The 16,174-nt window shown below is 33.5% G+C and overlaps 1 protein-coding gene across 1 annotated transcript; it reads left to right on the top strand.

Moving 5' to 3' along the window:
• Positions 1 to 13,516: 13,516 nt before the first annotated feature.
• On the top strand, positions 13,517 to 14,658 carry LOC18598577 (calmodulin-binding protein 25-like). Its single transcript, XM_018120520.2, has one exon. It carries the CDS (start codon positions 13,765 to 13,767, stop codon positions 14,491 to 14,493), a length of 729 nt encoding a protein of 242 aa, XP_017976009.2. The 5' UTR covers positions 13,517 to 13,764; the 3' UTR covers positions 14,494 to 14,658.
• Positions 14,659 to 16,174: the final 1,516 nt, after the last annotated feature.

The following is a 16,174-nucleotide window of genomic DNA, read 5'->3' on the forward strand; positions in this document are numbered from 1 at the left end:
TTGTCAAGATCAAGGGATTTTAATTGTGGTAGGATTGGATAAATACCAGAATATTTGTGGTGGAAAATTAAGAAGAAAAAGTCAAAAAGTTAAAAATTGGGCCAATAAGCATGTGACACATGGCATGCTTGATTATTTTATTATTTTCTATAGAAATCAGCCCATTAAATCCCCAATTCCCTCACCATATTCGGCCTAGGCATCCAGCAACAAGAAAAAAGGAAGAACAAAAGGAAAAACAAGAAAACCTAGGTGAAAATTCAAAGAAAAAGTGAAGAAATCAAGGAAACAAGCTAGGTAAGTTAAAATTTCTTTAATTCTCCTTGATACCTAGCTTACCCATGCTTTTGTTCTTGTTTTCCATGGTTGAATATTGAGTTATCATGATGAATTCAATTCTGAAAAATGGGTATGGAAGAGGAATTGTTGTTGGAATAATTTGATTTTAGACTATGTTAGTGTTTAGGGATAGTTAAGCATGGTTATGAACAAAAACACAAAAGAAATATTCAATTTCTCTAGGGTTCCTTGTTGGCCGAACCATGAGGGCTGAATATCAATGGGGGATTGTTTTTATTTCAAGGAAAATGGCATGGAAAATGATGAAGTAAGGTGAAATGGTTATGTAGAAAAAAATTCGATGCTAGTACACCAAATGACCAAATTTTTTTCTATAAGGAATTGTGAGGGTTCTAATGCTGAATTTGGCTTTATTTAAATGTATGTGGTAAATTAAGGTATTAGAGGAGAAATGAATTAATTTGGAGGTGATTTGGACACAATCGTCGATTAATCGGGTGATCGGTCGAATTTAATCGATACCGTGATTAAGCGGTAATCGGACATATTTTTGCATTTACATATCAAGCATTAGTAGTTTAAATTAATTTATATCAATTTAGGGACAATATAGTAAATTCCTCGACTTTGTTATTTGTCAAGGTGGTGAGACGTCCGGAAAAGGCAAAGGAATTGCGCCTGAGGACTATTAGTCAGAGTTCACCCGGAATCCGAATTTTCGACACTTGTGAGTGGACTGCCTATCAAAATTGTTTTGGGAATATGACTGTTTTGAACAAAGTGTTTGAATGATTTTATGCAATTTTTCATGAAAATGAATGCCTTGGGAACAAGCTTTTGAGAAAAGGTTTATGTTATGAAATGTGGTTATTATGGATTTCTATGTGGCTGCATTATGTTGATATACATATATGCTTGAATATAATGTTGTGTAATTATGTTGACTCAACTATGTGCGAGTAGGGAGTGCGCATAAGCCGAGGATTACCCGGTTATGTACGAGTAGGGAGTGCGCATAACCCGATGATGACCCGGTTATGTGCGAGTAGGGAGTGCGCATAACCCGGTGATGACCCAGCCATGTGCGAGTAGGGAGTGCGCATGAGCTGGTGATGATGATGATGAGCTGGTGACGATGATGATGGGTTGGTGGGATGATGATGATGGGTATATATATATATATATACATATGTAAATGTGTGTGTTATAGCAAATTGATGGACAATGATTTATGGTTGTAATGTACGTGAAATTTGACACATTATACTTTGAGAATTTTCATGAATTTTATGTTGATTTTATTAGTTTAGCAGGATGGCTTTTTGTTGAGTGAGAAAAAAATGTTTCTCTTGTTGCTCTGTTTTCATTGCAGCGAAATTCATGCTCGCTGTAGCGAGAAACTCTCGGGTTTGGAGGGGTTTTAAATAGGAATGAACTAAATTGTATTGTTTTGAAACAAGTGCATCATGATTTCAATAAACATTCCTTATAGTATGCTTGTTCCTTTCCTTGTTCACTCACTGAGTATTGTACTCATATTTTATAAAAAATTCATGTTTTCAGATCAGGTGACTGTTGGACCCTAGATCGAGGAGTCCTCGTAGTTCATCTCCTGAGTATGTGTCTGGCATTCAATAGTAATCCTTTTTATTGTAAATGTCTCCGCTGGAAGTCATGGGTCCTTTTGTATTATGAATACAATCTAACAATGTGAATATGTGTATGCAATGTAAATTGCTAAATACATGACTGGTATAGTGCATGTATATTATTATCTATAATGCCATTGTGTTTTGGCTATGTTCACACTCGAAAAAAAAGTGTGTGTGTATGCATGATATGATAAATTTGTTAAGCAAAGGTAAATGGATAAGCTTGCTTGGGCTTAGTGAGCTATGCTCATTAAGCTCATGCGCCGGTCATGGCCCGAGAAATTGGGTTGTGATAGTTACCTTGCCATGTAATTTCGTAATCATGATGGCACTTTTCGAAGCAATCCCGCGAACACCACAAGGAGCAAAAACCCTAGCCAATCAAGTGTTTGGACTTCAATGGTAGTACACACGATTGCACTTGAACCTTCAACAAAGGAAGGAGTTTTTAACTATACTTTGTGCTAGCAAAGAGGACAACAATTGTCCTTTTTTTTTTTCACAATCTTAGCCGAACCTTTCTCGAAAATTGTTTCATAAGCAATTTTCTCTTTCACATAAAGGGAGTGGTCGCAAAAAAAGAAAACGTTTCTCTTTTTCTGACAAAACTTATGTTTTCTTCAATTGTGAAAAACTCTCATATGAAAAATAGTTAAAAGGTGACTTATATAGTTAGGTTAAAATAACTTCAATTTTGCAATTAAGCTCTCAATATTATAACACATTATAATATTGGGCTTATTACTTAATTAAACTCTTTTAATTAAGTCCTTGGAAATTAAAATCAAAATTAATTTCCTTTATATTTTGCAATCAAGGCCTTATAGTTATAACTATTTATAATTATGCCAAAAACTTAATTAAACTCTTTTAATTAAGTTTATAAAAGTTAATTACCTAGCATGTGATTTAAGTCTAACTTAAATCGTCACTCTCCCAATTTAATTCAAATGCAATCATTGTGTGTAAGCCATTAGGTTCCCAACATGTTGGCAATGAAATTGATTAATTTGTTAATTGATTAATATAAAATATAAAATTCAATCAATTAGTTTATAATCAATTCCATAGACCAAGATTGACATCTAGCAATGCATCATGGCCACCCAATTGTTGGGAGAGTCAAAGGGTTCTTTGACAACCTTTCAATGTACAGTCTATCAGTGTAATTTATTCCTTCATCATATATTCTGGAGATGATAAGAGCTTGGTACAGTGTCTACTCTTATTGACCTCCATATTTGTTCCTGCAATTATAGCATTAGCTTTATAGAGAGTTATGAAACTTTTTCATAATCTCCATGTTACCTTGGCCAAGGACTTCAATAAGCTAATGTTAACCAAGAACTAATAGGATATGTCTTCTAAAACACTTGAGGTGATGATTCCTATCTTAACCACTCATTTGCCTTCACATGCTTCATACTATACCCAAAAGCATCCTGTTTTGACATCCTTGGTTAGGCACCCATAGGGATGAAATCAAAGCATAGCACTCTACACATAAGACAACTTGGTGTCTCAAGTTTAGGGAGTATTTACACAACTGACACATGAGAAGTGTTGCATAGACACTAGAGTGTATTACCAAATGCACTTCTCATGGCGGGTCATGTTCAGTGAACTTGCTCTCCTCGACAAACACCTATATTCTAGTTTCAAATATCTCTATACTTCAATCTATGAGATCGATTGCTTACTTTCAAAGTAAGGAACATAGAATATACCAGTCTCTACGCATCATTGATGTCCAGTCTCAATGACACATTGACTAGGAACATTTTGAGATTATACTTTGATGCATAGGAATCTCATAACTGCAACCCATTACAGTTTCCTTGCAAGGCATATTAATCTCATGGACTTCATCTAATTAGACTTATAACTCATTATAATTAATGTCTTATTGATGAAGGAAAACCTCTAATCATTCAACATGAATGATACTGTTGCATGATTGGAATCAAGTCTCAACCAATCCCAATTGGTCGTAGGGCTCATCTTAACACTTTACGTTTTATATTTAGTTGAAATGAAATTATCTTGAATATATAGTCTTTAAACAATCTTGATTATATAAGAAGAAATTATTAATCTTATATATCATATTTAATTATTTATATTTTACACATTATAGTTTGTTATTTAATTTTATATTTCTATTATCAATCTTTTGATTTTTGATTAAACTTAACAGATTAGTTTTTAAAATTTTTAATCCTCATTCTTCTATGTTTGGCCCCCCAACAAAAATTGGCTAGCTCAGCCCCTGCGAATGGTCTTTGTCAATTGTGAGCCATCAAAAAAGGAAAAAAGCAAAGAGGAAGATTTAGTTTCTACTAGTAGTTCTCTAGTATTCAATAACTAGAAATGACTACCTTAACGAATCAAACAAGTACACTAATTTAATTATATGACTCTTGGTGTATTAATCTTCACACATGAATCTAGAGATTAAAAACTTACATTTGGTATTAGAGCCTCTAGTGTGAAATTAGGACCCAAACAAATTAAGGCTTTTGTTCCTCACATGAATAGATCATTTTGGTATAAATTTATTCTTTTAACTCATACCATAAAAACAAGAATTGGATAAATATGTTTTGGGTTTGAACATAGAACCAAAAAAATCTAGTTCTTGATGATTGACCTCGGTTTTGTAGTTTTTGGAATGTTTTGATGAATGGGTTTTGTAAAATTAAGGTCTAATTAAGTTTTGGTAATTTTGATTGCATTAAAACAGGCTTAAAACCATGAAAATTGAGAGAAAGTTCAAAACAGACTTGAATGGGTTGGATCTTATTCCGGTCGGATTGGGTCAACTCAACAGAAGGTAGGAAAAGACTTAGATCTATCATTGTATAAAGCCCATGTGCATAGGGTGGCATGTACAACACGTGTGGGGGCTAGGAAAGTTCGATTTTGGCCTCGTTTTTTTGGTAGTCATAGAATTTAATTTTTGATTTTTTGGATAATTTTCCAAAATTTTATATGACTTTAAAATAATAATTATTTAATATTTATGCATTTTTATGCATGTTTATATTTTTTCTTTAATTTATATTCATGCATTCTGTGAATTTATTTTATTATAAAATATTTTGGCATACTGAGATTTTATTAACAGTATGTACTCTTTTTATATTAGCCTCCAAACTTGTGTACCCTTGGGTTGTAATTATGTGCATAATTTTAAAAAATTATTGAAGTTCAAAATACTAAGTTGTAATGCAACATATACTATTTGGGACCAAATGAGATACACCCAAGCTTAGTATCTCAACCAGAATGATCCATTGCATACATTGGGTTGAGTATAAAAATTAAGGATTTTGGGCAAATTGTAAATTCTCAGTTCAAGAAAATTTTAGTTAATTGATGTAAGTGCTTGGCCGCCAAAGTGGCTCATTTATTGAGATTGATAGATCATTTTCTTGAGCAAAATGTACGGGATGGTCTTTGAATTGCTTTATACAATCGCCTGTGCAAAGAGAGTTATTGTGTAAGGCAATTTAGAGTGGGACATAGAGCATCATGATTGAAAGTATACCAGTCTAGAAGGTTTATCTGCCCAAAGCGGATAGGCTTTATAAAAATTAGGATATTCTCATATTAACTTTATGTGGAGAATGCTTATCAAAATGTCATATTCTCCGCCCAAAGGGAAGTTTGTGATGATGCACTTGGACTCTTCGATAATTTTTTTATCACATCATGGATTGTGGCTAATTATTTTGCCCATTGATTAGTAGTTGCATTTCTTGTCTTGAATAGTGACCTTTACTATGAACAACAATCAAGCTACTATTGAGATTCTTAATGGATCTAACTATAAAAGATGGAATGATGATTTGTTTTTTGCCTTTGTCATGAGTGAAATAGACATAGCCTTACGTGTTGATATTCTTATTACCCTTACTGATGATAGCACCATTGAATAGAAAGAGTTATTTGCTAAATGGGATAGAATGAGTCGCATGTGTCTACATGCCATTAAAAGAAATGTCTCTAAGCATTTTTTTAGTGGGTTGCAAACAATTGAAATTGCTAAGAAATTTTATGAAGCTGTAGGTGAAAGATACCAAAAATATAGTAAGTTTGAGATTGGGAATCTTATGAGTAAGCTTACGAGTATCAAGCATGATAGTGTTAAAGGGGTTAGGATTTTATTATGAAAGTGGTCCACATCTAAACCAAATTGGCTTCCCATGAGATCACATTTCCTAACATATTCATTATCCATCATGCCTTTAATTCCTTACTTATCGATTTTACCCAAATCAAAACTATCTATAACGTTGTGAATGAGGTTTGGAGTGTCAATGACTTTATCTCTAATTGTGTCTTTGTGACTTTATCTCAAGAAAGTAAAGAGAGAGTGCTTTGCTTACCACCAATTATAAACCTTACTATCGAAAGAATTTTAAGAAACCTAGGCAGTTTGTGTCGGATGCTACAAAGCAGGTTTAGGACAATAAAGGGCAAGGTAATGGTTAGACTAAAAGGGTGGGAGATTCTAAAATTGTCATAAAGAATGATGTTAGGTGATTTTCCTGCAAGAAGAAAGGTTAAATTAAAAATGAGTGCCCTAAATATAAGTATTGATTATAGTAAAAGAATAAACACGAAGGTAAGTCACTAAACCTAATTTGTTTTGAATCATATTTTGTTAATGCCCCACCAAATTCATGGTGGCTTGATAATGGTGCAACTGTTCATGTTGTTGTTACTTTATAGGGGTTCAAAAGAAAACAAAAGCCAAGTGAAAAAAAGAGGCCAAGCTTAGAAATGGAAACAATGCCAAAGTAGATGTTAGTCATATAGGAACCATAGGTTTAAATTTAGAATCTGGTTTTGAACTTGTTTTGAAAAATGTTTTTCATGTACCGACATTTAAACTAAATTTGATTTCAGTTTCTATTATGGATAAACTTAGTTATTATTTTCGCATTGGTAATGAAAAAGTTGCTTGCTTTTAAATTCTAAAGTCATTGGAGAGTTTAAGCTAGTTGATAGTTTGTATAGGTTATGCTTAGTCCCTAATAATGAATATAGTTGCGTGAATGTTGAAAACATTATGTTTAAAAGATCTTTTATTAAAGAAAACTCTTTTTAATTATGGCATAAAAGATTAGGTCACATTTCTAATGAGAGAGTTGAAAGATTAATAAAAGTTAGCATTTTACCTTATCTTGATTTTGAAAAGTTAAACACATGTGTAGATTGCATAAGAGGTAAAATGACTAAGACCTAGAAAAAAGGGGTAACTCGTAATTAGGATCTTTCGAAAATTGTGCACACTGATAACAATAGACCTTTTACACCCACCTTGCGTGGTAACAAGTACTTTGTTACCTTCATTTATGACTTTTCTCATTTCGGTTATCTTTACTTGATTGCTAAAAATCTGATGGTTATGAAAAATTTAGAAATTTCAAAATTGAGGTAGAGAAACAATTAGAGAAAGTTATCAAAATTGTTAAGTCTGGCCGTGGAGGTAAGTATTATGGCAAACATGGTATAATTAGATAGCACATGGGACCATTTGCCAAACACTTAAGAAAGTGTTGAATTGTTGCCCAATATACCATACCTAATAGTTCTAAACAAAATGGTCTGTCTAAAAGGCGAAATCGCACCCTTAAGAAAATGATGAAGAGAACTAACCTTCCAAACTCTTTTTTAGGTGAAGCCATTCAAACTGCATTGTACGTTCTTAATGAAGTGCCCAATAAATCTATTCTTAAAACACACTTTGAGTTATGGACTAGTAGGAAACCTAATTTGAACCACTTTTGTGTTTAGGGATGTCTTGTGGAAGTTAAAATTTGTAATCATTCTAAAAGAAAGATTGAACCCAAAACTACTTGTTGTTATTTCATAGGTTATCTAGATCATTCTAAAAGACATAGATTCTTTTGTCGTATATGTGGAACTAAAGTTGTAGAATCACAAGTAGCAAAATTTTTGGAGTTAGATGTTAGTGATGGGGCTATGACTAACGTTGTTGATATTAGTAAGCCTATCAGACATGTAATCATTCTTTTGCCAACTTCACAAGGTAATGTAGTATTGAGATAGAAGATACTGAGAAATATGATACAAACCTTCTTCCCCAAAATCTTGTTCTTGCTTCCATTGATGTTCATCCTGTTCAGGAAAATGAGGTTAAGCTGCCTTTGAAGAGAACTTCAAGGCAAAGGAAGTCAGCCATTTTTAATAATTATGTAGTTCTTCTTAGAAAGAGTGATTAAGATATTAATCATGTGGTGGACGTTGTGACTTTCCATGATGCTATTAATTGTCCTCGATCTTCTATGTGGATGGATGCAATGACAGATAAGATGAGTTTTATAGCTCAGAATGGTGTTTAGGAGTTAGTTGAACTCCTAGAGTGATGTAGACCAATTAGTTACAAATGGGTGTATAAGACCAAAAAGGAATCTAAGGAAAAACTTGAGAGGTTTAAGGCCAAGTTGGTGGCAAAAAGATATACTTAGAAGGGGGTAGATTATAATGAGACTTGTTCACCAGTGTCTTCTAAGGATTCTTTTAGGATCATCATGGTTTTGGTAGCACATTTTGACTTAGAATTTCATCAAATGGATATGAAGACAGTCTTTTTGAATGGTAACCTTGAAGAGGAGGTTTATGGTACAACTTGAGGGATTTTAGGAATCAGGAAGTGAAAGCTTGGTGTAAGACTTTGGAAGTCCATTTATGATCTGAAGCAAGCTTCCAAACACTGGTATTTGAAGTTTGATGAGGTAGTTGCTTCCATGGGTTTTTAGGAGAACAAGGTTGATCAACGTATACACCTTAAGATCAGTGGGAGTAAGTTCATTTTTCTTGTGCTAAATGTGGGTGATATTTTACTAGCTAGTAATGATGTTGAATTGTTGCATGAAACTAAGCAGTTACTGTCCAGGACTTTTGACATGAAAGATCTTGGTGATGCCTCATTTATACTCGGGATTGAAATACATAGAGATAAATCCCGAAATTTATTGAGGCTTTCCTAGAAGGCATACATTGATCATGTGTTTAGCAAATTCAACATGCAGAACTACAAGGTTGGGGATGCAGTTGTTGTGAAAGGTGATAGACTTAAGCTTAATCAATGTCCAAAAAATGATTTGGAAAGAGAATCCATAAAAGACATACCTTATTCTAATCCAATTGGGAGCCTAATGTATGCACAAGTTTGCACTAGGCCAAACATAGCTTTTGCAGTGGGAGTTCTTGGCAAATATCTTTTTAACCTTAGTTTGGATCATTGGGTTACTATTAAGAAAGTGATGAGATACTTGCAAAAGACTAAGAATTATATGTTGGCGTATAGAAAGGTGGGTAATTTTAAGATTGTTGGGTATACCAATTTTGACTTTGCTAATTGTCAAAAAGACATGAATCTACCTTAGGGTATATTTTTGTGTTGGCTAGGGGAGCTGTTTCTTGGAAAAGTGTTAAAAAGACACTTTTAGCTTCCTCTATTATGCAAGCTAAGTTTGTTGTTTGTTATGGGGTTGCTACGCAAGTTATTTGGCTTAGAAATCTCATTTTTAGGCTTTGTGTTGTTATTGCATATCTAAAACTCTTAAGATTTATTGTGATAATATGTTTGTCGTGTTGTTCACTAAGAACAACAAAACCACTGGTGGGTCTAAGCATTTTGAGATAAAGTATCTAAAGGTTAGGGATTTTGTTAAAAATGGTGACATTTATGTTGAGTATATTAACATTGATGACATGTTGGATGATCTTTTAACTAAGGGGTTAAGACCTATAGTGTTTAGTAGACATCTTAAAAGCATAGGCATCTTAGGGTCCTCTAATGGGTTTGGTCGGTGGGAGTATGTTATTTATGTTTTTTAAAACTATCAAATCATGGTTTATATTTATTTATATAAAGACCCTTTCTATGTCTTTAGACATCGATGAGATGTTTGATTTTAGATTTATTGATGATAATCATTGATTAATAATCCATGTTTTTATTTGATATTATTTGTACATGTGCATTTGGTTATTAAATTTTCTATATTGCATATATGTTTTGTGAAATTTGAGATTGGTGTCTATCTCGAGAATGATTTTAGTGGTATGTCTCATTGATGACACCAATAAGGAACCTCGATGATAAGTGGGAGACATACAAGCATGTTATTAAATGCCATATAGATTTCTCATCAGATTTAGAGAAATCAGCAAGAGGACTAGCAATGAAAATAGCACATTAAGAACACATTTGGGTGCTATTTTCTTGCTACAAAGCCACACTAAGATCCATTGTTGATACGATCACAGATACTTGTAACTATGGATTGGTGCTATGTCAATAAGGGGTATAATGTTGTCATAATTCAATATTAGATGTTTCTATTGGATAAGATCATTAAGACATTGTCTCTAAGGACTAATGTTTTTTTTTTTTAAATTGTGGCCACATCAAAATTAAGTAAATCAGTTTGGAGTTTTGTTTTTTAAAGTGTTTTCTCAAACTCAAAATAAACTCCAATTAATATTGCCCAAGTGGGAAAATTTTAGAATTTTCTATTATGTGGGCTACTATTAATTGGAAATTTCGATTTAATAAAATAGACTGATAATTTAGTTCTATTGTGAGACAAAGCATGAGAACCCAATAAATATTATAGTGATCTGTTGATGATGAACTTTGCTCATTTTATTAGGTCAATGTGGTTTGGCAGTTGTGTTGGCCATAACATAATAAGCCTTTAATGGGGAGGCTTCTAAGGTTTATTATTTATATAATTGGCTAGGTCCACTCTTCACTTCTAATGAATGGTCTTTGCCCATTATGAGCTACCGAAAAAGGAGAAGAACGAAAAGGAAGATCTAGCCTCTACGAGTAGTTCCCTAATATTCTGTAACTAGAAATAACCACCTTAACGAATCAAACAAATACTCATACATGGATCTAGTGGAGAGGCTTTTAGGGTTTATTATTTATATAATTGGCCAGGTTCACACTTTACTTCTAACGAATGGTCTTTGCCCACCGTGAGCAACCAAAAAAAGAGAAGAACGAAAAGGAAGATCTAGCTTTTACCAATAGTTCTCTGGTAGTTTGTAACTAGAAATGGTCACCCTAACAAATTAAATAGGTACTCACACATTGATCTAGGAATTAAAAACTTACATGAACATTCCTTTTCATGTCCTTTTTATTTTCTTTACTTTCCAAGTACCATCCATAAGAAGGAGACCAAAGTCAAAAGAGCGATGAAAAAAAAAAACAAAGATATAGTATTAGTAAATACTGTTATATGAGAACCTAGATGATATCAAAATATATGAAGGAAAATGGAGGCTTTTGGATTCGAAATATTCGAAGTTTAAGCCATGATTAGATGATATCCAAATAAATCATTATGTAATATAGATCCATACTAATGGCACTATTAAAACATTAAAATATTAATTATGTAAGAAAAATTAAAAATATTAGTTAAATTCAAGATAAGTAGTAAACATCTTGTATATTTTTTCAATATAAAAAATTAAAATTCAACCAAACTTGTACATGATGCTATTGAAATCGAGTACAAAAACTTCTTAAATTCTCTCCTCCATTTTGAGATAAATAAAGGTGGCAATTGACGAGCTCAAAAGGATTCAAGTCAGGGTATATTCAAATTTAAATTGTTTTGAATTCTGATTGTCTTGGTTTTGATTATTTTAAATTTGAATCGTTTTGGGTTTAAATTATTTCAAGTTCCGATCATTTTGAGTTTAAATTATTTCATATTTGATTAGTCTCAAGTGTTGTTGGATTTGGATAATTTTGAGAATTATATAAGTTATAATTTTTTTTTGTAAATTCGAATGTAGTAAACAATTTTACTCTTTTTTTTAATTGATGTCAAGTCAATATCATTAATTAAATAATAAATTTAAGATAAAAATTAATAAATTAATAAATATTTGTATAAATATACATGGTACTATAACTTTATATATACACTCACTATGGCAGTTTTGTGTCCTTTTTATTTTTTATCTTGCTAGTCATTATGAACTTTTTTATAGTATTTCAAATTATCAAGAATTCTTTACTATATTCAATTTTTACGTTGGTTGGACATAAATTATAAACATTAACATTACATATAGTCATATATACAAACGTTTTATTGGAGTGTTGAATAGTGGACATTATTTAAAAAGAGTACCAATTAATACTAATTTAATAAGAACAATATTTTAATAGTATAACACTTGCTAGTTCGCCTTGCAACCATTTTGGGATTTGGTAATACTAATTGGTATAATATTGTTCTAGATTTGACCATTTTGGCATTTTGAATTAATGAAGAATAAAGTGTCTTGACTTGAAGAATAATTTAATAAATCCAATTGATCAATTAATTTGCATAACATTAATTAAAGTTTGTAAAAATAGAAATTCAATAATCATGATATATAAGATTAATTAATATAATGTTGATTTGTTTAACATTTGACCATTTGGGCAATAATGATTAATTAATCTATTATTTTTCCTTACAATGACTCACTAAGTCTAAGTATGTAAGTAATCAATTAATTAGTTTTACTACTAACTTTATGAATTATTATTGATAAATTAGAATTATAATATTTAAAAGGTAAAACTAATCGACGTGATGTTGATATGATTTTGACTTATAATTATTTGGGCAGTAATGATGAAGCACAAAGATTTCTTGGTTGATTAAAATTTTTACACTTAAGTACATGAGTAATAATTTTATTTCATACATAAAAACTAGGTATTTGAATTTTTAAAAAAAAAATTAAATAAGTCTAATCACTAAATACAATTAATCTTAATACCCATGAAATTTAAAAATTCCTTGTATTTAAAATTAAAAGTAATTGCATTGATATTATCTCTTATTATTATACTCTTAAATTATACTTTCATTTATACGTAATAGTGTTCACAATTTGATTTTAGTTTATTAATACATAATAATAAATGAATCAAACATGATATTAAATGAATAAAATTTGGACTTTTCTTAACATGTTTCCATCTATAAAAATTAAAATTTAAAAAGTAAGAAAAAAACATCCTAGAGTTGAGTTCGGATTTTTTCGGACAGTCTTTTGAGTTTTAGTTAAACAAGATGATATTATAATATATAATATGCCATCCCGACCAAAGAAAGAAAAAAAAAGAAAAAGTCAGGACAAGATTAAGAAAGAAAGAAAAGAAAGTAGAGAGAGAGACAAAAGGAGAAAAAAAAAAAAAGGTGTAGTTAGTAGTAAAATAAAATTATAAAAAGGAAGTTTACGCGTAAAGGAGGACGCCGAAAGACGCGGCCTTGACGTTCAAAGCCGAGAAATAAGCAGCTGAAAGCCACTACACTCGTCGCTAGTGGTAGCGGCTTCTAATGCAGAGTCAAAACTCATAAATGAAAGGTCTAAACCGTGGTTAAATGTTGCTTAGCTTGGCTAAATCTCCGTACGAGAAAGCTGACGCGTGTCTCCTGTCATTACGACGCGGTTTCTTCCCCCCTACCCCGCACCGCCCTATTTAAGCTCTCTTGTCTATCTCCTCTGTCTCCCCCATTTCCCCCCTCTCTGCTTTTGTTTCGTTTTCCTCTTCTTCGGCTCTTGTGCCTAATCGCTACTCTCTTTGTGGTTTCTGCGAACAGAAGAAGATTTCGCAACTATACCGAATAGAATGATTCTTTTCTTTTAGAGAGCTTTTCCTTTTGTTTCTTACGTTTTTCTTTTTGTTTCGATAGAAAAGATATAGCTTTTTTTCTTTTGTGGAAAACAGAGAGAATAGCAGTACCAGATGGCATCATCGGAAAACCTGGCGAGCATCGAACCGTGGACGTTTCGTCCCCGCTTTGCTGATTCCTGGATCTCCGAAGCCTTTGCTCGCGATACCGAAACTCTGACGAGAGCGCTCGAAAAGTCCATCTCTAATTCCTTCACCAACCCAGATTCCCTGTCCCCACTGCTCAACCTCATCAACCCTAACACCCCGCCTACGCCCACGCCCACATCCACATCCACGCCCGCGCCCACGCCCACGCCCACGCCCACGCCCAGTGCTTCAAACGTTTCAGGCTCTGACCCTGAAACCGCACCCAAACGTAAGCGGACCACCATCCTCCCTCCCACTGCCACTGGGAAAGTCTCCAAACGCAAGCCCCGCGCCTGTAAGCGCTCTCAGACTACCTTTATAACAGCGGATCCGGCCAATTTCAGGCAGATGGTGCAACAGGTGACCGGAGTCAGGTTTGGTAACGCACAGATGTCTCTGAGTCCGATCCTGAAGCCAGAGCCGCAGAGACCCGGTAGCCGGTTGCCCAACGGGGCGGGGCCGGGATGCTTGCCTACGCTGGACACCTCGGCGTTCTTATTGGATCATCAGCAGCAATCTTCTGGGGTAGTTGTTGGGTCCAGTTTACTTCCGTTTCAGTCTTCTGTAGTGGCTGAGGGTGTAGCTTCCGCTGGGGCTACCTTAGATTGTGACACTTTTTCTAGCTTTCCCACTCTAGAATCCTGGAAAGTGTAGTTTTTTGTTATTTATTTCAATTATCAGTTGTATCCCTTTTTTGGCTAGTACTTTTCTAGCGCAGGGTATGGGTGGAGCTGTTGATAGTTTGGGACCTTGGTTACTTGTATTTTTTTTCTCTCACTCTCTCTAATATGGTATAGTTTTCTTTTTTTTTTCCCCTAATTTTGTCCCCATGGTGTTCTGTTTTCAATGGTTCATGAATGATATGAATGGGCTAATTTAGTTTACGAGTAATGATGTTCAAGAAGTTCAACTATCTTTGGGGATGTTAGAAGATACTACTTTAACAAAGCGGGACAGCGTCCCTGCCCCATGTCGGTGTTTCTCAATATTAATCTACGGGGATTTATCCTTATTCTTCCGCCGTAACGAAAGAAGTAGGTCGTTGTTGAATTGTAAGTGCCAAGTGATTCATTCCCTTTTCCTTTTTCTTTCTTCAAATTATCCTTTCCCGTTCGTAAGCTGAAAAGAAAAAAGGAAGGAAATGAGCAATGGGCACTCCTTATCCTTGATCCCTAGTCCTGTATTGCCCTATCATTGAGCAACAATTTTATGCTATTAATGCTATATTAACATCACATTCTGCTGAGGAGGACTAGGGCAGTTTTTTGAACAGAAAATACATTTATCTATTATTTTATTATTTTTTTAAAGAAAAATACTCGGATGCAATAGTCAATAGGAGTCGGGTTGTATCATTAAAATAGATGAAGCACTTCAATTAGGTATCAAAATCATCTCAAGATTGACGCATTGAAAGACTCCAAAAGTTTCGGTTGATAGCTGGTCTTTGATTTTTCATACTTGATAGCGAGACTTCTCAGTTCTCAAGGTCTTCTAGGTAATCAGCTTAATTCGGTCCAAAACTTGCCACATTGCCCATCGGTGGCAATACGTGAATCAAATATAAATACATTCTCATAATATTCCACACATAAACCACAGTATATAATAACACAAAAGAAGAGTACACGTATAAACCTCGCGAGGGTCCTTAATTATGCAATAATGTAACAGGCTCATATCATTTATCCAATTTTGAAAGGCTATAATACCAATCTTTCTCAACTTTTTCTTTTCTCTAGACCCAAAGTTAATTATCTTGTGTGATAACTTTTTTTTGTTATAATTAAAAACTGCTCAAATACTTCGAAAATTTGATTTTATGAAATCTCTGCTATTTATAAAAAGTATTCTTTATTTCTAAAAGGATTATAAAAGTCGATTGAAATAAAATTCATTGAATCTCATATGCTTTACAAAAAATATTATAAAGAGTTATAATTATGAGAACCTTGAGTGACTTGAGTAACAAAATGGGAGGCTAGCCATATCCCAAGAGAAGCAAATAGTGTGGCGGATCAGTTGGCAAAGGATGGTGTGGGACGACAGCAGGATTTGGTAAACTTCATGAGTCCTTCTTGAGGTAATGGGTGTCTGTCTTAATCTGTTGTGTGTGCGGAAGAGTTGTAAATACTGTGATAAATTGGTTCGGATGACTTATTGATGTCTTGGGGGGCTATCTTTCGCTTTGGCCCTTATGGTGTACAGATGTGATTCTTTGCCCTTTCGTTATTGTATGTGGGCATGTGTATTTTTTTAGCACACTTTCTTTGTAATACATATTGAAGGTTGTGCTCAGGGCCGGTCTTTGGGTAAAGTCACCCAAGTAAGGGCT

The sequence above is a fragment of the Theobroma cacao genome, chromosome 5, assembly GCF_053813885.1.
Source record: "Theobroma cacao isolate CCN51 chromosome 5, ASM5381388v1, whole genome shotgun sequence".
Classification (NCBI taxonomy): Eukaryota; Viridiplantae; Streptophyta; class Magnoliopsida; order Malvales; family Malvaceae; genus Theobroma; species Theobroma cacao.